A 22,066-nucleotide genomic window follows, 5' to 3' on the forward strand; every position below is an offset into this window, starting at 1 on the left:
GTGTGTAAGAGTTAACTCTCCTGTGTGGGTCCCAAACCATTGCTGCGTACTCGAGTTTAGGTCTAATAATTGACGTATATGCTAAAAGTTTCGTTTCGGCTGGTGCATGCTTTAGTTTATGTCTGAGGAAGCAAAGTTAGTGTAAAGAGGACGCGCACACCTTTGATATGTGCGAATTACATTTTAACATGTTTGCAATAGTGACACTCATATCTTTGAATTCAGCGACTTCGACAAGTGACTGTACACGTGTGTGTACTGAAGGGGTAAAAATGTATTTTTACTAGATATTTTCGTAGAAACACTCTTCTCAGCATTAAGCACCATGTTCTATCGTTGGTACCACTTATGAATCTTCTGCAAATTATAGTAAGGAGCACGTATTCATCACAACATTTAATTTCATTAACCAGTACGCAATAATCGGCGAAGTGTCAGATTTGCACTGGCTCCTTAACTACATCGACGATATCATTTATGTAAATCGAGAACAGCAAGGGTCCAAGGACGCTTCCTTGTGGTACACCTGCATTTATCTGCAACAGCCCTGAACAATAGGAATAAGGCCTTTCTGCGGCACCTTAACCCTGTTTATAATCCTTATTCCTCTCTTGTACTTAATAGCGCATAAAAAGGGGACGAGGCACAGATGGACGACGCGGACACAGCGCTAACTTCCAACAATCGTTTATTCTACGAAGCACTTCACATATATATAGTTAACAGATAGCAGCGCACGCAAGCGCATAAGTACTGGTTTTCCTCGTGTGCTACTCCATTAGTCAGCCTACTTTTTTGATTTTGGATTTCCAGCCCTGAACAATGTACTTCAGTCCTCACAAATTGGACTCGATCACTCAGATAAGCATCAACCCGAGCAGCTATGAATGGGGTAAACCTAGACGCTTAGGCTTTAAAACTAACTTTGAAAATATACAAGATTGCAGGCTTTCATAAAGTCCAAAAATGCTTGTTTCACATTTTAAAAGCTACAGGCACTAGCACTGCTTATCTTCTTTTGTAGTCCTGTGGCAGTTTGTCTTTTACTTGTTACTTTTATAGCTTGACATAAAAGACCCCATTCAGTGTTAAAAACCCACAGTGAAAGTATGCTGGACACTTTGTTGCATTGTAAATAAATAATTCTGTTTTGAAAAATATGTTCTTTGTCTACGTATGCATGAACTTGGCTGCATGAATGTACAGCATGCTTTCAGATGGCGTACACTGATGAAGTGGGCATTCCGCAAAAGTATACTTAACGTGGTGGAGAAAAATGTGTGCTTTTAATAACTGTGTATACAGGGCACAGTTGATATAACGAAGGCAGAGGCACTCAACTAATGTACACGATACCTAAATCCGAATTCAATCTCTCTTTCGAGATAATTAGGCATGCCAGCGTGCCGTCCATCTCACCTGCTTGCAACCACTTCATGGCCCACCTTCCTTTACCTGACATAGCACAATAGTGCATGCCCACTTAATACAGCGCGCGCACTTTAATACAGTCTGCATAGTGTTCGTTTTCTTTTTTGTTGACATAACTGAAAGTAGTTTGTGCATGAATGCGGCTCGTCTTGCGCACAGAGAATCACTTGCACTCCAGATAGCAGGAAATTATCATTGCGGTGGTGCTGATCATACAAATGTAGCGCAAGATACAATACGCAAATCGAGATTATTCCGCGTTCATTTTGCGTCAAAGCCGTTGACTTGCAAGGATAGGAATGGAGCCGTTGTAAGCTCCATTCAAATTTGTCGGCGAGCCATGCAATGGCCGGCCAACAAATTTGTTTCAATTTAATCCTGAAAATACACAATTATGGATCTCATTTTACCAGGTTTTCCAAAGAGAGGAATCCTTGTCAATTAACCGCTAGACGCCGTTTAGCTTTCAGCTCAGTAATAACCGTCTGCTTGAGATTATGTTCTGATTAGAATTTTCAGGTTCGCCAAGGGCACTCAAATGGGAACGTCTGCTTCTGTCTTAGACCTCGTAACCTGCTCGCGAAGGTAACCAACAGATCTTTAGAGCTCGTCACCACGAGAAGCTCCTTTTTCCATATCAGTGAAACGCTGGTTGCACTCAATAAATACTGTTGTGGGGATGTTGGGACTATAGACAGAATGTTTTTACAATATATACACAAGTAGAGTTGACGTGGTCAAAATAGCTGACCAGCAACAACACGCAGCAGGCACTGTCTCTCGATCTTCTTCTTCATTTCTTTCCTCCTATCCTTCCGTAACAGGACCCCCGGGCGCTGAAGCGCCGTCTCGGTGCATGTCAGGCGAAGAACTGCGAGCGAAGTATGGCTTCAGCCGCGAAATGTGCACGATGTCAACCGGCGTTGGACTTGAGGACGGATCAAACTGTAACGTCTAGATCTCCTAATTTACGTTGTTAACTTGACGTAGGACTTCATAAAGCCCTGTGTAGCGACAGAGAAGCTTCTGGGAGAGACCGACACGACGACATGGTGACCAGAGGAGCACCCAAGCACCTGGGGCGAACTTAACATCGCAATGGCGCCGATCGTACCGCTCTTTTTGTATATCCTGCGATGCCAATAGACGAGATCGGGCGACTTGACGCGCCTTGTGAGCGCGATAGATGAGTTCACAAGCGTACTCAGTTGTAACACGTGGCACAGAAGGTAGGATGGTGTCAAATCGCAATGTGGGGTCGCGACCATACAAAAGATAAGAGGGTGAATATCCTGTGGTGTCATGTCTGGACGAGTTATACGCGAATGTCACGTAGCTCAGCGTGGCGTCCCAGTCGCGGTGATCATTGGCAACGTACATCGACATCATCACTGTGAGTGTTCGGTGGAGACGTTCCGTAAGACCGTTCGTTTGGGGGTGGTAGGCGGTGGACAACTCATACTCTGTGGCACAAGAGCGGAGGAGGTCGTTAACAACTCGAGACAAGAACGAGCGGCCGCAGTCGGTAAGTAACTGTCGAGGTGCACCGTGGTGGAGGATGACGTCATGGAGGCGAAAATCTGCGACGTCAGTGGCGCAACTAGTCGGCAACGCCTTGGTTATTGCGTAGCGTGTCGCGTAATCGGTAGCGATGGCGATCCATTCATTCCCTCTAGTCGTCGAAAAAGGGCCCAGCAGGTCAAGGCCTATGCGATAGAAAGGCTCAGCAGGAACTTGAATTGAATGGAGTCGTCCGACAGGTGGCAGGGAAGGTTTTTTCCGGCGCTGACACAATTCGCAAGTTGCGACATAACAACGCACAGAGCGGTAGAGTCTCGGCCAGAAGAACCGGCGTCGTAGCCGGTCGTATGTGCACAAAAATCCAAGGTGTCCCGCCGTCGGTGCATCTTGAAGTTGTTCGAGAACGACGGATCGCAGATGACGAGGAAGGACAAGGAGAACCTCAGTGCCCTCAGGGTTGATATTGCGGCGGTAGAGAATGGCATCGTGCAGCACGAACATGCTTCACTGGCCGTCGGTGCTTCCAGATTGCACTCCGGTGATGATGGCCTTCAAGGACTCGTCATGATGTTGTTCAGCGCGCATGTCGCTTATGTCAGTGAAAGCCAACACGCAGGTCTCCGGATCATGCGCAGCAGGATCAGGAGGATCCACGGGATGACGAGAGAGGCAGTCAGCGACCTTGTGCAGACGTCCAGACTTGTAGATGACAATAAAAGAAAATTCCTGGAGCGGCAAAGCCCAGCGACACAGCCGTCCTGTCGGGTCCCGGAGGGAGGACAGCTTGCAGAGGGCATGGTGGTCTGTAATGACCGAAAACGTCCGGCCGTACAAATATGGCCGGAACTTGGCGACAGCCCACACTAACGCTCGGTGATGGAGTAATTCCTCTCAGAAGGTGACAGCAGGCGGCTGGCGTAACCTATCACGCACTCGGTACTATCACGTACTCGCTGCTGGGCGAGAGCAGCACCGATGCCGTGGCCGCTGGCGTCAGTGTGGACTTCGGTCGGTGCAGATGGATCAAAGGGGGCAGTATGGGAGGGGAGGTCAGAAAGCCGATGAGAGCGGCGAACACGTGAGCCTGCTCCGGGCCCCATGAGAAAGGTGTGTTCTTCTTTAGAAGATCTGTGAAAGGGCGAGCAGCGTCAGCAAAGTTTTTGACAAAACGCCGAAAGTAAGAACACAGGCCGACAAAGCAGCACACGTCAGAAGCAGAAGGAGGCACCGGGAAACTACGAACGGCGCGAACTTTATCCGGATCTGGTTGTACACCGGTTGCCTTAACGAGATGTCCCAACACGGTAATCTGACGGCGCCCGTATTGACATTTGGTGGAGTTCAGCTGAAGGCCGGCTTTTCGGAAGACCGTAAGAATTGCAGCAAGTCGCGTAAGGTGGCCGCTAACCGTGGGAGAAAAAACAATAACGTCGTCAAGATAACAAAGACAGGTGGTCCATTTGTAGCCTCGCAGAAGAGAGTCCATCATTCGTTCAAATGCCGCAGGAGCATTGCATAGGCCAAAGGGCATTACTTTGGACTGATATAAATCATCAGGTGTTATGAAGGCAGTCTTCTCGCGGTCCATTTCATCAACAGAAATCTGGCAGTAGCCGGATCGAAATCAATCGACGAGAAGTGTGTAGCTCCGTGCAAGCAGTCCAAGGCGTCATCGATGCGTGGTAATGGGTAGACGTCTTTTCGCGCGATCTTGTTTAAATGGCGATAGTCGACGCAAAAACGCCAGGAACCATCCTTTTTCTTTACAAGGACGACTGGCGAAGCCCAATGACTGGCTGATGGTTCGATGACCCCTTTGCGGAGCATTTTGTCCACTTCTGATGGGATGACTCTACGTTCAGCATGTGATACACGATAGGGACGCCGATGAATATGATTCTTGTCTCCAGTGTTTACACGGTGGTCAACAACAGATATTTGGACCGAAAGGGCGGTCGCCGAAATCGAAGATGTCACTGTACGATTGAGCAGGCGACCTAGGTCCTTGGCCTGAGCAGAGGTGAGGTCAGGTGCAATCATAATCAAGCGAAGTCATCCGTGAAAGAAACAGAGCTCTTAGCTGCAATTGGCTCTAATAATCCACTCTCGGCGTCCATACTCTCAATGTCAAATTCGGACGTACTAGAAACGCTGGCCTGAAGCACTTGAGGGCACAGGCTGAAGTTAAGAAGGGGGAGAACGACATCATTATTCGTAACCGTGATCAGCGTATGCGGAACAGCAACGTTTCGGTTCAAAAGCACGTCAACGATGGGGCGAAGCACATATTAACCGTCAGGAACATGTGGCTGTGCGGTCAAAGTGACGTAAGTGACTGCCTCGGGTGACAGACGCACATCTTGAAGCGAGCACAGGCGCGGTGGCGGCGCGGTGCTTGGAGCTTCGGCGAGTTGAGGCAGTTCCAAGTCAAGGACGCCGGTTGCGCAGTCGATGAGAGCATAATGGTTGGATAAAAAGTCCAACCCAAGGATAACGTCGTGAGGGCCGTTGTCGGTCACAGCAAAGAGAACAGAAGCAGGGCGGCCGGCTATACTTAAACGCGCAGTACACAATCCGAGAACCACCAGCACGCCACCGTCGGCCACACAAAGCACTTGTGCAGCTGCTGGGGTGAGAACCTTCTTTAAACGTCTACGTAGGCTAGCACTCATCACAGATATGTGGGCTCCAGTGTCGACGAGTGCTTGGACAGGTACGCCGTCTGCTTTAACGTCAATTATACTTCTCTTTGTGGGCACAAACAGAGGATTTACTGCAGTAGTTGTCAATGCACCACCACCTCCGAGGGCTGCTGTTCTTAGTTTTACGAAATAACACGGTCGAAAGCCACAGGGGACGAAAGGCGACGTGGCTGTGGCGAACGGGAAAATGGGCGACGTGTTTGCGGTGAACGAGACTGGTGTCCGCGAGACGATGGTGTGAGAATGTACCACGTGTTCCTGGCAGAGTTGTCGGCACTGTTAGACTCTGCGGAGGGCGAAACACGGTGGGCATTTCCATCAAAACGGTTCAGGTTGGTCGGCGTGCGAGATGTTGAGGGCCACGAGTTGCGTCAGTATCGGGCGACATGGCCAATGCGGCGACAGGTGAAACATATCGGCTGGTCGTCCGCAGTTCTCCACTCAGTCGGTTTGCGATAACGCGGAGAGAAGCTTCGCGGTGGAGCTAACATAGTAGAAGGGCGTTCGTTGGCTCTGGAGTTGGCGACAGCACAGACAGAACGTAAACCAATGCTTTCAAGTTACTGGCGAACGATGGCTTGAACGAGGGGAACTCCAAGAGGGGTAGCGTCAGGGCGACGCGAACAGAAAGCTGCAGGCGCCATCGCTTCCAGTTCACGTCGAACGATTCACACCACGTCCTCTGATGTCGACGTGTGGGCTGATCTTCACACGTCGACGTTGCGGCAGCATTGGGAATTTTGGCGAATGGTTGCAGGACGCGGCGGCTTTTGGCCTGCTCGAATCGTCGGCACTTTTTGACGATAGCATCAACTGAAGAACAACTGGCGTCGTCAACAATTTCCTTCAGCACGTGCCCGACCTTCTCAGCTTCAGTCATGTCGTGATCGGCTTTACGACAAAGCGTCAACACGTCCTGGATATACGAAACAAAGTAATCTGTGGGGGGTTGGGCACGGGAGGCCAGTTCCTGCTTTGCGGCAATTTTACGGCCGGCTGGTTGGCCAAACAACTCTTTTACCTTCTGTTTGCATTGGCGCCAGCTGGTCAGCTCTTCTTCGTGGTTTTCGTACCACACTTTTGCCGTGCCTCTTAGGTACAATAACATGTTAGCTAGCATAAGCGTTGGGTCCCATCTGTTGACTAGATTCACGCGTTCGTACATAGCACGCCACTCTTCAACGTCGGCGCCATTGGTCCCACAGAAGGATCCGGGATCCTTGGATTGTACAACCACAACCGATGGGGACGAAAACGCAGCTGGCGACGGTGACGTTGACGCTGGAGGCGGCAACGACGTTGATCCCGCGTGCTCACCGTCAGTCATGGTGGAGACGGTGATGTGACGTCCACTGCGGAGCTCCGTTTCCTGCCGTGGTACCCCGCACCTCTCACCAATATGTTACGGAGATGTTGGGAGTATAGACAGAATGTATTCACAATATATACGCAAGTAGAGTTAATGTGGTCAAGATCGCTGACCAGCAACAACACGCAGAGCCACTGTCTCTCGATTTTCTTATTCTTTTCATTTTTCCTATCCGTCTGTAAAAATACACTTTGCAAACCAGTTTTCTAATTTCACAGAGCTTCATCTTCAGTAAACAATTTATTGTGGCCATCTAGTAAGTGCTGCAGAATCCGTTAAGTATTAGGGCTAGGATTTAATTCCACGTCTCCGCACAAAAGAAGCTTGCACACGCAGGCATGCTTCGCGAACAATATCAATACACTTCATGGGGCACCGCAAGACCACAAGACCACGGCACTAACAGCGAATAGTGAAACCAGCCTCGCCAACCTGCGCTATCCAGAAAAGATCTTCGTAAGGAAATTCCTCGAGGTTAGGTCCACCGTGTCTACTGATGTGAAGGTTCCGTGGTGCACCCATTATAGCGGGTTGGTATGACGTGAATCATCTTGTTGGTTGCGCCGGAGCCATGACGTCACAGATTCAATCGGAATAGTGACTTGCCATGCCCGGCACATCTGAATCGCAGCCACACGTGTCATTGCTAGTGCTTCTGACGGGTGTATCCAGCTGCACTGTAGCTCCAGCTTGGAAAAAAAAAAAACGGCCAAGCTTGCACTAGGCCGCGCAAAGCTCGAGACACAGCGAAGTTGGCCGGTCGATTGCGTCATATCCTAAGAGTTACCTGGCGAAACCAAGCTCAACTCAGGCATAGCCAAGGCCGAACCTAGCGGCTATCAAGTTCAACCTAGATACAACCAGGTTCAACATCGACATAGCCACATTCAACCTAGCTACTACCAGGAGACGGAATCGATCGGCCAGCTTCGTTATGACTCGAGCTTTGCGCGGCCAAGTGCAAGCTTTGCCGCCTCATTAAGACGACATAAGAGAAGTGAAATTGCACGCTGGAATGATTAGCGGCCACGCAGCCAGTTAAGGAAGAAGACGACGACGACGACGACGAACATGGGACCAGTGGAACGAGCGCGTGCCGAGCACGAGTTGGAGCACTATCCGAGGGGCGCGGTAGTTCAGTTAGCTAAGGCGTTGCGCTGCTGAGCCCAAGGTCAGGGATCGAATCCCGGCCGCGGCGGCCACATTTCGATGGAAGCGAAATGCAAAAACGCCCGTGTGCTTGCGTTGTAGTGCACGTTAAAGAACCCCAGGTGGTCAAAATTACTCCGGAGCCCTCCACTACGGCGTACCTCATAATCAGAACTGGTTTTGGCACGTAAAACCCCAGACAGAAGAATAAGAGGGGCGCCAGCGAGCCAGCTGCGAAAGAAGACGACGACGCTCGAGCCAATGCTGATGATGATAATTTCATGAAACGCGCACTTTTTACGGCTGGCTTAACAGCTTCGCTCTTAAACGGAAAGCCTGCTAAGGCATCATGCCCAGGCTAGGTCCACCGTGCCTACTGAAGTGAAGATTCCGTGGAGCTTTCCTTATAGCGGGTTGCTATGACGTTTACCAACCGATAGGTTCCGCCGCAGCAATGACGTCAAAATTAGTTTTGAAGAAAGACTCAGAAACATGTACAAAAATAAATGGGCGGCTAAAGTGCACAAGTATCTGTACCTCAGAAGCGTGGACAAATAATTAATGGCAGAGGTCAAGAAAGTTCGCAACACTACAGGGTAATTGAAAGTGTAAATAGGCAACCATGAGTCATAAAAAGAAAGCGAGCGAAACCGACAGTAAATTGGATGTAAGAAATGGAAACAAAAAAGGCCATGGAGGTTTACAATAACGCGAAGAAAAAAAAATTGACAGTCACTTTAGCATACTCCAAAGAGGGTGAAGGCAAAAGCCTGCGCGCGCAAGAGACATTCATTAAATTACTTGACATTTTCATTCGAATGCGTTGTTACTTCTTATTATTCGTTCTTCCCGACCAAAGGCCGCGGGTTCATCATCATCATTATCAGCCTATATTTTATGTCCACTGCAGGACGAAGGCCTCTCCCTGCGATCTCCAATTGCCCCTGTCTTGCGCTAGCGTATTCCAACTTGCGCCTGCAGATTTCCTAACTTCATCATCCTATCTGGTTTTCTGCCGACCTCGACTGCGCTTCCCTTCTCTTGGTATCCATTCTGTAATACTAATGGTCCACCGCTTATCCATCCTACGCAAAACATGGCCTGCCCAGCTCCATTTCTTCCGCTTAATGTCAACTAGAATATCGGCTATCCCCGTTTGTTCTGTGATCCACACCGCTCTCTTCCTGTCTCTTAACGTTAGTCCTAAGATTTTTCGTTCCATCGCTCTTTGTGCGGCCCTTAACTTGTTCTCGAGCTTCTTTGTTAACCTCCAAGATTCTGCCCCATATGTTAGCACCGGTAGAATGCAATGATTTTACACTTTTCTTTTCAACGACAGTGGTAAGCTCCCAGTCAGGATTTGGCAATGCCTGCCGTATGCACTCCAACCCAATTTTGTTCTTCTGTAAATTTCTTTCTCGTGATCAGGGTCCCCTGTGAGTAATTGACCTAGATAAACGTACTCCTTTACAGACTCTAGAGGCTGACTGGCAATCCTGAATTATTGTTCCCTTGCCAGGCTATTGAACATTATTTTTGTCTTCTGCATATTCAACCCAATTCTTACACTTTCTCGATTAAGGTCCCCAGTGATTTGTTGTAATTCGTCTCCATTGTTGCTGAATAGGACATTGTCACCTGCAAACCAAAGGTTGCTGAGATATTCGCCGTTGATCCTCACTCCTAAGCCTTCCCAGTCTAAGAGCTTGAATACTTCTTCCAAGCATGCAGTGAATAGCATTGGAGAGATTGTGTCTCCTTGCCTGACCCCTTTCTTGATAGGTAACTTTCTACTTTTCTTGTGGAGAACCAAGGTAGCTGCGGAATCCTTGTAGATGTTTGCTAAGATATTCACGTATGCCTCCTGTACTCCTTGATTACGCAATGGATTACGCAATGACTGCTTGTATCTCTACTGAATGAAATGCCTTTTCATAATCCATGAAAGCCATGTAGAGAGGTTGATTGTACTCCGCAGATTTCTCAATTATCTTATTGATGACATGATGAAGCTTATTACTTTGATGAAGCTTAGTGGGCCTTCCTAGTTTGGTTGCACCTGAACTAGTATAGCCCCACTAGCTCTCGGCGATATATTTTTTTTCTTGCCGGTGTCAGGCACCACTCCATGCCTGAAAATGTGGTGGAATGGAGTAGGATTCGAACTTACGACCTTCAGATTTGAAGCCGGATATTCTACCTCTGCTCCACGCCACCACAAGGCCGCGGGTTAAACTGCCTTATTTGACGCTACCTTAATTGTGCCTTAATTAACCTCGCCCTAGTTAACACGAAAGTTCGTGGCTTCGACTACCACCAAATGTCGTGGGTTCGAGTGCCTCAATTAACTCTATAATAATTAACTACGCCTTAATGACCTTGGCCTTAACGCCAAAGGTGGTGGGTTCCACCCCCACCGAAAGTCGTTGGTTCGAGTGCCTGAATTAACTCGATCCTAATTTACACGATGACGACGGTGCCCCGCGCACCATCAAAATTGTTGCGTGAGCGTCGCTTCCTTACTCATAGAAGACAATGACCTGCACACCTTCAGAATTGCTGCGTAAGCGTTGCTTGCTTACTCAGAAGTCAATGACGACAGTGACCTGCACACCATCAGAATTGCTGCGTAAGCGTTTGCCATATTTAAGACACGATGCCGGGTCAGTGTAGTGAGTGAATTACTACACCGAGTACACGATGACGACTCTGCGTTGACGTCCCTGCGTGTTTCACGTCAGGGACGTCCACCTCTCTCGCCATGGCACCGACAGTGCCGTGAACTTCCTCGAAGGCCCAAGTCTTCGACGTTGGTTTCCCTACGGCGAATGGTCCCTAGACCGTAGTTGGTCTCTCTGAAGCCTACTGCGTTCAACACATGAGAGGCCTCAACTTCCAAGTCACCGTCGAGAGCATGGCTTCCATGACTCTAATCGTCAATGCTGGCTGCCTTGTCATCGGTGGCGAGCGTTCTCCAGTCGTTCCCGTCGGCTAGCAGGTCACCAACGTAACCTGCCTGTTCTTGACACCCTTCGTTCCGAACAAAGTCCTCGTCCAGGAACTATCACCATATGGCAAGGTACTGTCTGTCAACGCTGGTCTTATGAGCGGACGACGTGGCGTGCTCAAGGGCACACGCTTCCTTCGGATGGAGATGAGCACCACAATCCCAATTACCTGCGTGTCTATGGTCAGCGTGTGACGTTTGAATACCACGGTTTGCAGCGCGTTTGTCGGCGGTGCGGTTCCAGCGACCGGTACCGTGCACAGTGCACTGCAGCGTTCTGTGGCCGTTGTGGCATTCAAGGCCACGAAAGCGAAGGATGTGACCATGCTTGTCGGCGTAGCGGGGATGGTCACCCTACGGTCGTGTGGCCCTGTGCGGTGCTCATACTCGGACGCTGCTGCAGGAGCCTTTGCCCCCTTAACGCCGGCGTCAGCTGCGGTCGCAACTGCGCGTGACGTCGTGACCAAAGAAGTTGCCTCGGCACCGCATCAACCAGCTTCGGCAAGTGACAAAGAAGAAGCAATCAGCACACGCTTTTGCAACACGCCATGTTCGCCGGCCTCCTCGACTGAAAAAGAAGACCACGGTATTGATGACGTGGCCGATTGCGACACGCCATGTTCGCTGGCCTCCTAAGCAGCAAAGGAGACGCATGCTGTGGCCGACATCACCTCCACTTCGGCTGCTACCATCAGTCCTCCTGATCATTAACACACCTGACCCTACAAATTCTGCACCCGATACACTCACGAATGAGCCCTCGGCTGCCGACGTTGTCGGCAGGGATGACATCGATCCCGCAGCCCAAACGCCACCGACATCACCAACAGAAAACCGTTTCAGCCTCCGAGTTGACAGTAGCGTTGGACTCTCACCACGCCTGGATGGATTCGATGGTGAAATGGCGCCCCGACGAGAAGTAAAGCGTGCTCACACGTCAGCCTCTGGCTCGGCCGGCGCCCCAGATTGCCTCGCCGATTTACATTGACATGAGAAACCTTATTAATCTCGTCCTAGTTAACGCGAAACTTCGTGGCTTCAACTACCACCGAATGTTGTGGGTTCGAGTTATTATAGTTAATTATAATTAACTACGCCTTAATGACCGTGTCCTTAACGCCAAAGATGGTGGGTTCGACCCCCACCGAAGGTCGTTGGTTCGAGTGCCTGAATTAATTCGATCTTAATTTACATGATGACGACGGTGCCCCGCGCACCATCAAAATTGTTGCGTGAGCGTCGCTTGCTTACTCATAGAAGACAATGACGACAGTGACCTGCAAACCATCAGTTAATGATTTAGTGTTTATGTTGAAGCAGCAAGGCGCGTCGGTACCACCCGTGAGCCTATCGTAACTTCATTGCAAATATCGGAAGCTTCACTGCTTTGCACACGCTAGCTTGTTTTCACCTCTTCATGATAGAACGCGTAAGCGCGACTGAACGAGCACCTTGAAACAGACACACAGTGACAGCGCTCTGTTTGTCTGTTTCTTTCTGCGTCTTCGATCAGCCGCGCTTACACATTCTATCATGAATTCTAAACAACTAGCCTGCCAACTTGTTTCACCTCTTCACTTTCCAGGCGCATGCGCTTCACTGGTCTTCCATCTCCACCTCAGTGGAAGGGCTGACAGTTTTTTTGTTCATGTCATTCAGCGCCAAAGCAACTCCGCCATAAATAGTCCACATGCTGAATGCGCGCCAGTCTGGAAGAATACCCGCCATGGGGCCTTAGTGATTAGGGCGTTGTGCAGCCAAGCAAGAGCGCAAGAGGTAGCCAGAGCAATTTGGGGTCATGGCGGCTGCATTCCAAAGAAGGTAGAATGAAAATTGCTCGTGCACCATGCTTCGGGCACACATTCAAGAACTCCTTTGTGACCAAAATTATTTCGCAGCCCTCCACTATTGTGTTCCTCTTAATCGACTGCACACGCTTGAGACGTTTGTAACTTTCTGGAGTATCAAAGAAAGGAGAACTCGGTAACAGTTTAGCTTTCGCACTCACCTAGCAACAGAAAGAAAATTGGCTGAGGTTTAGCTCTTGTATATCTAGTTATCACGACACAAAGATCTGTTTGGGTTGGTTTTGCAAAGAATATGCACACAGTTTTTCATTAATAGACGCTTCAGCGCTTGATAAGCTTCTCTATAACGTGCCAATCTGGCCTCCCTTTGCTCCGGTGTTTCAGCAGGCAACTTTGCCTTTGCTTGAGATTTCGCAGCCTGTCGTCTAGCTATATCTACTGGATGATTGGATTCAGCCTGTCGCTTGCGCTGAAGTGCACGCACAGACGGCCCAGCCAGCGCGCCATCCATGGCGAGACTGAGCGACCAAGCGCCGGTGAAACAGCCCTTAAACCATCACCTAGTCACGTGGTACCGCAGTGGCGAGTATCCGAGCGACCAAAGCTGCGACGCCTCTCCGCAACGGATCACGTGGCGTGACATCACACTTGCCACACTTGCGTTCCGGTGGTTCAAGGTCTTTGCGACGCGATAAATGACCTTGCTAGACATGACACAGTACGCCTTTAGCTCTAAAAAAGAGTAATGGATCCGCGACGACCTGCGTTACTAAAGATTGCGTCTGTGCGCTGACCTCTTCGGCTCGTACATTCATTTAGCTATAGTGTATTTTAATTTAGCTTGAAACCGAGGACCTTCGGTGGGAGTCGAAACCTCGAGCTTATGTGGGAGTCGAACCCACCAGCTTTCGCGTTAAGGCGAAGTCAAAAAAGGCACAGGTTTTAATGGAGTTAATTAAGGCACTCGAACCCACGACCTTTGGTGGGAGTCGAACCCACGACCTTTGGTGTTATTATGGCCAGGTTAATTAAAGCAGTCAATTAAGGTAGCGTCAATTAAGGCACTCAAACCCGCGACCTTTGGTCGGAAAGAAGAAGTAATAAGAAGCAATAACACATTCGAATGAGGATGTCACGTAATTTATTTAATGTCTTACGAGCGCACAGGCTTTCCCCTTCACCCTCTTTGGCGTATGCTAAAGTGACTGTCAATTTTTTCAATATCGACAGCTAAGAACTCTACTGTTGCAGAAATACCCTGCTAATATTTGTCTGCAAATTTTCAAATTTCCGCGCACCGGAAACGGAAAACCAAGATGGCAATACTCATTCAAGGTGTTTATGCCTTTTATTAGCGTAATGTTTCCTCAAATATGTGAGCATAAAGTATTTTTGGAAGCGACAATTGGAAAGATCCATAGCGTCCTACGAAAATTAGAAACACGCTTCACTTTCAAGGTACATGTATTTCCTATATAACGAGAAATTATAGGAGTAGTAGTCGAACAAAGAATGTCGCCTTAAGCCAATGTTTCGACGAAAGAGCTTCTCTTCGTCAGGATGGCATTTGCTGCCCTGATGAAGACAAATTCCATTCTCGAAACGTTGGCTTAAAGCGAGATTCCTTGTTTGACTACTCCTCACCATTTAAAGTTTTCATCTTACGTTGAGCTTGTGCCTGTACAACGAGATAGGGTTACCATTCATCACGCGCTGTTTTCTTATTCCGATTCTTTCTGTCTCCAACAGAACGGCCTCTTACGGGGTTATGACTACGAGATAGATACTCCAAGCATCATATACAATGGGTGGACAGTCCGTGTTTTCATGTTCAGGTCTCAAAAGAAACCGTGAGTACCCTGAATGCCAGCTCCTAGTACTCATAAATGTGCGAACTTAAAGATGCTGTGGCGGGAGATTTTGGGAAAGTGGAGAGCATAAAATGAAGGCGTAATTTTTTTCGCTTGGTTTGCATTGTGGCATAACATCATAACTGGATTAAATATCAGCATGTAGGCCCGTTTCACAGAGATACTGCAACAGCTCCTTATAAAATGCGTTGTCCATAATCATTCTATCATAGTCTTCTGCTTGATCACTCTTCAATTTCACACATTGAAGAAACTTTTCTCGAATTGTCTTTGTCCCAGGACAAGTCCAATGTAGATGGTGGGCATCCGCTGCAGGCGCAGGAGAAGAGCACTTCTGACACTGAGCAATGTCTTCGTACGGTTTGAATTTGAATTTTGAATTTATTTGCCAGAAGGATACAAAAATGATGAAAATACACGAGAAGCATCTGGATCCTTAGCATCAAGCTAGTTTGGATTCATACATGAATAATAACAGAGATTTATATTTATACAATATCAATTTCAAAAGTTGTGTGTTTATGCAGGTAGCAGACATCTTGTATTGTAATTATAATTCAACGTTAATACAGGTCTTTGTAATGGTGTTTCAGCTTAACAAAAAAGTATTGTGGGCGTTTATTACGCACATCTTCCTCATCTGTATGTTATTATCATCATCGCCTATGTGCTGCGCTTGTTCGCTGACGAGCTTCCGGGCCTAATAAACGTCGTCCCAACCAAGACGTCACAAGTGGTGGAGTGTGCTCTTCGGTCCTACGTCCTCTGGCCGTCCGGTCTGCCTCCTGGAGCTTCGTTCAGGTCGCCGCTTGCGCCCACCGTCAGTTAACATGCCACAGGACGTGCAGCCTGGCGCCCATATTGCCACCATTCCGACATCGCAAGTGCCTCCTTCCTTTATCATCAACAGCGCCTAGCGTGACCCCGATCACTTCGCTGGTCTTCGCGGAGAGGATGTCGAAGACTGGCTGGACGATTACGAGCGAGTCAGTTCCGCCAATCACTGGGATGATGTTAATAAACTACGCCATGTCTCCTTCTATCTGTCTGGCGTGGCGAAGACGTGGTTCTTTAACCACGAGCCCGAATTGACCGACTGGACTCTCTTCAAGCACCAGCTTCGCGAAGTGTTCGGCACACCGGCTGTTCGGTCCACTCTAGCCAAGAAAAGCCTCGATGCTCGCAAACAACACCTGGGCGAGTCGTACACCTCCTACATCGAGGACGTCCTTGCACTCTGCCGACGTGTGAATTCTTCAATGTCGGAGTCGGACAGGGTACGCCACATTCTCAAAGGCATTGGAACTCTTGCCTTCAATGCACTCGCCACTAAGAATCCGGCTACCGTCGCTGACGTCGTAATCACTTGTCAGCGCCTCAATGAGCTCGAGTCTGTCCGCCTACAGCCCGACATTGACGATGCCCATTCTACGGGGGACCATGACCTACGTACACTGATACGCACGCTCATACGCGAAGAGTTACAATCGATGGGGTTAACCTCACCTTCGACGTATCCCAGCCAACCTATTGGTGCGTCATTGCGTGACGTTATCAGGGAAGAACCGGCGTCCTTGACCTGCGCTGTGCCAGCACTAGCTCCTGTCCCTCACGCATTACCAACTACCGCACGACCGACATACGCGCAAGTTGCTGCCAAGCCTGTCGGCCACGTCACTTCTCCGTTGCCGCTACCAACTTACGCGTCGGTTGCTACTGCGCCCACGGTTCACTTCCCGTCATCACCGCCAAAGCCTTCATCGGCCCATCTGACCTCCCTGTCACACGGTACACCGAACACCCCCTACTACCCTCCTTGGCGTCCGTCTCGTCCTACGTGCTATTATTGTGGCTATCGCGGCCACATATCACGCTTTTGCCGCAAGCGCCAGCAAGATGAGCGTCGGGGCTACGATATGTGTGAGCGCGATTTTTACAGTGGGGCCTCTTACCAAGGGCGGCGTTACTCTTCACCTTCGCAGCGCTCTCCATCTCCGCCTGCATCACCTGATGCACGAGGCGCTTACCGTTCGGCCAGACGCCGTTCTCCATCACCCTACCGCCGCTCATCGTCACCACTTAGGCCTGCCTCCCTTACCTCTACCGTTCGCGCGGAAAACTAAGCGATGCAGTTTCCGGAGGAAAAACTGCATACACACACAAGACTGAAAGTCCTCCAGCGCGCCCATCCAATATAATTCGTGTGTACGTTGAAGGGGTGCCCGTGGATGCTTTAGTGGATACTGGTGCGGCTTTGTCGGTTATGAATGTTCATTTGTGTTCCCGTCTGAAGAAAGTTATGATGCCTTACGATGGTCCCACGCTGGTTGCAGCCGAAGGGAACACTATTCGACCTGCTGCCTTCTGTACTGCGCGTGTACTTATCGATGACATTCTTCATCACATACAGTTTGCTGTGCTATACCCGTGCTCTCACCAGCTGATTTTGGGATGGGATTTTCTATCTTCTGCCTCTGCTGCTATTTGTTGTGGGCAGCGTGTGATACACCTTACCGACACCGAACACTTGCTTGGCGAAGAAACCCACACGCCACTTCACCTGACCGCTGCGGAAGATACGGAACTACTCCCAGGACAAATCCAACTAGTTACTCTCCTATCCGACGACATTGACCATGGTGACGTCTTGGTGTTCCCTTCTTCACGTTGCCTTACTAGAGGCATAACATTTACATCAGGAGTTGTTCGATTCCACAATGGATCGGCACTGGTCACTGCCACGAACGCAACTCCAGAAAAAATCCTCCTTCCGCAAGGCACAACCGTTGCATCCGTCGCCGATCTGGAGCCTGTCTGCGTCTTGCCACTTACACCAGTCTCTTCTGGGGACCCATCTTCTGGTGATTCTTCTTCGGCCGCCGCCCTTACAGCAGTCATCAGCACTGACTTGAAACCCGCGCAGACAAAACAGCTGCTGGCTTTGTTCAAAAAGCACGCCAATTCTTTCGACGTGTATTCGTCAACGTTGGGCCAAACAACCGTTGCAGAGCATCGCATTCTGACAGACAAAACATCTATCGTACGGCGCCGCCCATACCGTGTGTCTCTAGCCGAGCGGAAAATCATCGAAGACAACGTCGCAGACATGCTGGAACGAAAGGTAATTCGCCCCTCGGCTAGTTCTTGGTCGTCTCCTGTTGTCTTGGTCCGCAAAAAAGATGGCTCCGTGCGCTTTTGCGTCGATTACCGGGCGCTCAACAAGATAACTCGAAAAGACGTCTACCCTATGCCGCGCATTGATGACGCCCTTGATTCCCTCCAAGGTGCGGAATACTTTTCCAGCCTGGATCTGCGTTCCGGCTATTGGCAAATTCCCATGCACGAAGACGATAAAGAAAAAACGGCGTTCGCAACTCCCGATGGACTGTACGAGTTCAACGTAATGCCTTTCGGGCTCTGCAACGCGCCTGCGACTTTTGAGCGCATGATTGACACCGTGTTGCGTGGCCTGAAGTGGAAGACCTGCCTGTGTTATCTGGACGTCATTGTCATTTTTTCATCCACATTTAATGAGCACCTACAACGCTTGGATGAAGTTTTCACGTGCCTCACCCGCGCTGGTCTTCAGCTGAACACCAAGAAATGCTGTTTCGCCAGCAAAGCCATTAAGATCCTGGGTCATGTCGTGAGCAGGGATGGCATTCACCCGGACCCTGACAAGGCTGCTGCAGTCCGTCGCTTTCCTCGTCCTGACAGACCCAAAGACTTGCGCAGTTTCCTTGGCCTCGCCTCTTATTTCCGTCGCTTTATCCAGAACTTTGCCTCCATCGCAGCTCCATTACACATGCTACTAGCTTCCGGTGTACTCTTTCTGTGGTCCCAGGAATGCGAATTGGCGTTTGCCCGCTTGAAGGACGCCCTCACGTCTGCACCTGTGCTTTGCCATTTTGATGAAGCCGCACCGACTCTCCTACACACCGACGCTAGCGGCCGCGGTATAGGTGCTGTTCTTCTGCAACGCGACAACTCTTCGCGAGAGAGAGTCATTGCATACGCCAGTCGTGTACTCAGCACTTCCGAAAAGAACTATACGATCACCGAGCAAGAGTGCCTGGCTATTGTTTGGTCGATACAGAAGTTTCGCCCTTATCTCTACGGACGTCATTTCACCATCGTTACGGACCACCACGCCTTATGCTGGCTTTCCACGCTCAAGAACTTGTCCGGACGCCTGGGTCACTGGATTTTACGCCTCCAAGAGTATGATTTCGAAATCATTTACATGTCCGGAAAGAAACACCAAGACGCGACGCTCTTTCTCGCTGCCCGCTTCCTACGGCCCCACTCGACGCCTCTGCAATCGCTTCGCACGTCGCCAGTTCGACCGACACTGCTACGGTTTCCTCCCTGGCCTCAATGTACCAACTGCCTTTCGACAATGATCAGCCACTCGCCTCTGGCCAGCTTGCTGACCCGTACTGTCAACGCTTCATAGCTCACCTCTCTGGGGCTTCTCGTCCACCTAACGCGCGCCTCCGTCGCCAGCTCGCGCACTTTAAGCTGGACGATGGCGTGCTGTATCACCGTATTTACCATCCTGATGGGCAACGCTGGGTGCCAGTTCTACCACGCTCTCTCCGACTTCATGTTCTCAACGCCTTTCACGATGATTTGGCAGCTGGCCACCTTGGGTTCCATAAAACCTATGACCGCATTCGAAGTCGTTTCTATTGGCCTGGCCTTTCTGCTAGCGTCGCCAGATACGTCGGTTCCTGCTCTTCCTGCCAGCGTCGCAAGCTCCCAACATCTGCTCCTGCCGGTCAATTACAGCCGATTCCATGCCCCGCAGCCCCGTTCGAGGTAGTTGGGATCGACCTTTACGGGCCCCTTCCGGTCACTACTGCTGGCAATCGATGGATAGTGACTGCCGTCGACCATCTGACGCGCTACGCTGAGACAGCTTCTGTGCTTACTGGCTCTGCTTCGGAAGTTGCTCACTTCGTTCTTGAATCCATTATTCTGCGCCATGGTGCTCCTCGTGTGCTGCTCAGTGACCGTGGAAAGGCGTTCCTTTCACAACTGCTTAACGAAGTTCTTCAAGCCTCCGGCACTGCCCACAAGACAGCTTCTAGCTATCACCCCCAGACTAACGGCCTGACCGAGCGGTTTCATCGCACCCTTGCCGACATGATCGCCGCTTATATTCAACCAGACCACAAAAACTGGGATGTTCTTTTACCATTCGTTACTTTCGCCTATAACACGGCCGTGCAGCGCACAACTGGCTACTCGCCATTTTACCTCGTTTATGGACGCTCCCCTACTTTTTTTCTGGACGTTTCATTCTTCAACTCCAAGACTAATTCATCTCTATCATCGTGCGAAGAGTACGTCTCCCGACTCGACCACTGTCGCCAGCGTGCTCGCCTGAACACAGAGGCAAGACAACAAGACCGGAAAAATAATTACGACGAATGCCATCGCGTTGTATCTTTTCGACCTGGGGACGAGGTCCTGCTCCTGACTCCTGTTCGCACCCCTGGTTTATGTGAAAAATTCCAGCCACGGTTCATCGGACCGTACATAGTCCTTGGACAGACTTCGCCTGTCAACTATCGCGTCACTCCTCTTGACGCCCCCACAAACCACCGTTGCCGCAATACCGAGGTTGTCCACGTGTCCCGAATGAAGCCCTTTTCACGCGGCGTGCCTCGACACCATGACGGCCGGCCGGCCAGGATGGCCGGTTTCACGTCGGGGGGAAATTAGTGTGGGCGTTTATTACGCACATCTTCCTCATCTGTATGTTATCATCATCATCGCCTATGTGCTGCGCTTGTTCGCTGACGAGCTCCCGGGCCTAATAAACGTCGTCCCAACCAAGACGTCACAGTATTTACTTTGTTTTACGTGCACAGGAAGAGTGTTCCACAAAGTGCAACCAATGCTAGGAAGCCGCCTTTTGCCATATACATTTTTACAAGAGGCTGTAGGAAGTTCCCGGCTTCGTAGCCTCTTGTTGGGAAGACGTGAATGAAGAGTGGTGAAGTGGACAATTGTTAGTTATACAGTTATACACCATAATTGTGGTTTTATAGTTTATTAGCAGTTTAAGGGGCATGATTTGATATTTCTTAAAAAGCGGCTTTGTAGGGGCTGCATAACTTGAATTTGACAGAAAACGAATTGCTCGCTTCTGCAGCAGTACAAGTGGCCTTAGGTAAGATTCATACGTATGGCCCCACGACTCTATACCTCAAGTTGACCTCAAGCTCAAGTGACGGCTGGTGTAAAAGGCATCCCGACCCGAAGTCTGCGTAGGGAGACTTGCTCCACCCGAGAAAGATTGTGGGAAGGGAGCAGGACACTCGGAGGGGGGTGAGGGCAAACGTGTCACGCCGGAGGATGGATTTTTGGGCAATGAAATCAGAGCGTAATACTTTACTTCTCTTCTCGCGTTGAATTCTCTTAATATTTAAACGTGCTGCGCAACCACACGAAAAAGTTTGGAGAGCACAGCACAATTAAAAGAAAAGGAAGTTAATTCTAAAGCGCTACGCCGAAACGCCGAACTGCTTCAGTACTATAGCTTTAATAAAACAGGCGCCAGTATCCTGTACTGATTCATTTATGCGGGTATGCCCTAAATGCGGTGAAATAATTTTTTAGAACAATTAGTCTTTTAATTTCACTCGCGAGTGTGCATACTTCATGTTGGCAAATACGTCTAACAGGACAAACGGTTCACTATTACAGTAACACGGTCGTGGAAAACACGTTTCAGTGGGCCCATGCAGGTTTTCGGAGGCGAAGAAATTGTTTTAAGTGCGAAGCCCTTGAGGAGCCGGGGCTGTCGACGTCACGTGTGACCTGTCGTGATCAAGCTCAAAAAACAACGGCTCAAAACAGGGTCTAAACAAGTGCAGAATTGATCAAAACCGGTTCAAAATACTAACCTCAAATACATGAATAATCAAGCATTAAGCACGATAATTAGCAGAAACTCGTTTAAATGTGTTCCGAAACGCCGGACTGGTACTAGCGCAGTGCAAGAGAGGGCGCCACCACTCCAAAAGCACTCGATTGCGCCTCCCTACAGCACCGGCGCATCACTGCTTCGCACTTCCCCACGTTTCACGTTACTGGAGCTGCATTAGCGCTGGATTTGAGCAGAATCGGAGATACATTAGGCGCTCTATTTCGAGCAGGACTTGAGCTGAATTGGAACTGCATTTGAGCAACATTCT

General features: G+C 49.6%; 1 protein-coding gene across 5 annotated transcripts in view; it reads left to right on the plus strand.

Moving 5' to 3' along the window:
* The window catches only part of LOC125941248 (uncharacterized), a 410,784-nt gene that overhangs the window by 162,541 nt on the left and 226,177 nt on the right, over positions 1-22,066 (plus strand). For all 5 annotated transcript variants that reach the window (XM_049658202.1, XM_049658204.1, XM_049658205.1 and 2 more), the window contains exon 3: positions 14,737-14,837. In XM_049658202.1, coding sequence (XP_049514159.1) covers positions 14,737-14,837 — 101 coding nt within the window. The remainder of the gene's footprint in view (positions 1-14,736; positions 14,838-22,066) is intronic.

The sequence above is a fragment of the Dermacentor silvarum genome, chromosome 11 (genome assembly GCF_013339745.2).
Source record: "Dermacentor silvarum isolate Dsil-2018 chromosome 11, BIME_Dsil_1.4, whole genome shotgun sequence".
Lineage (NCBI taxonomy): Eukaryota > Metazoa > Arthropoda > Arachnida > Ixodida > Ixodidae > Dermacentor > Dermacentor silvarum.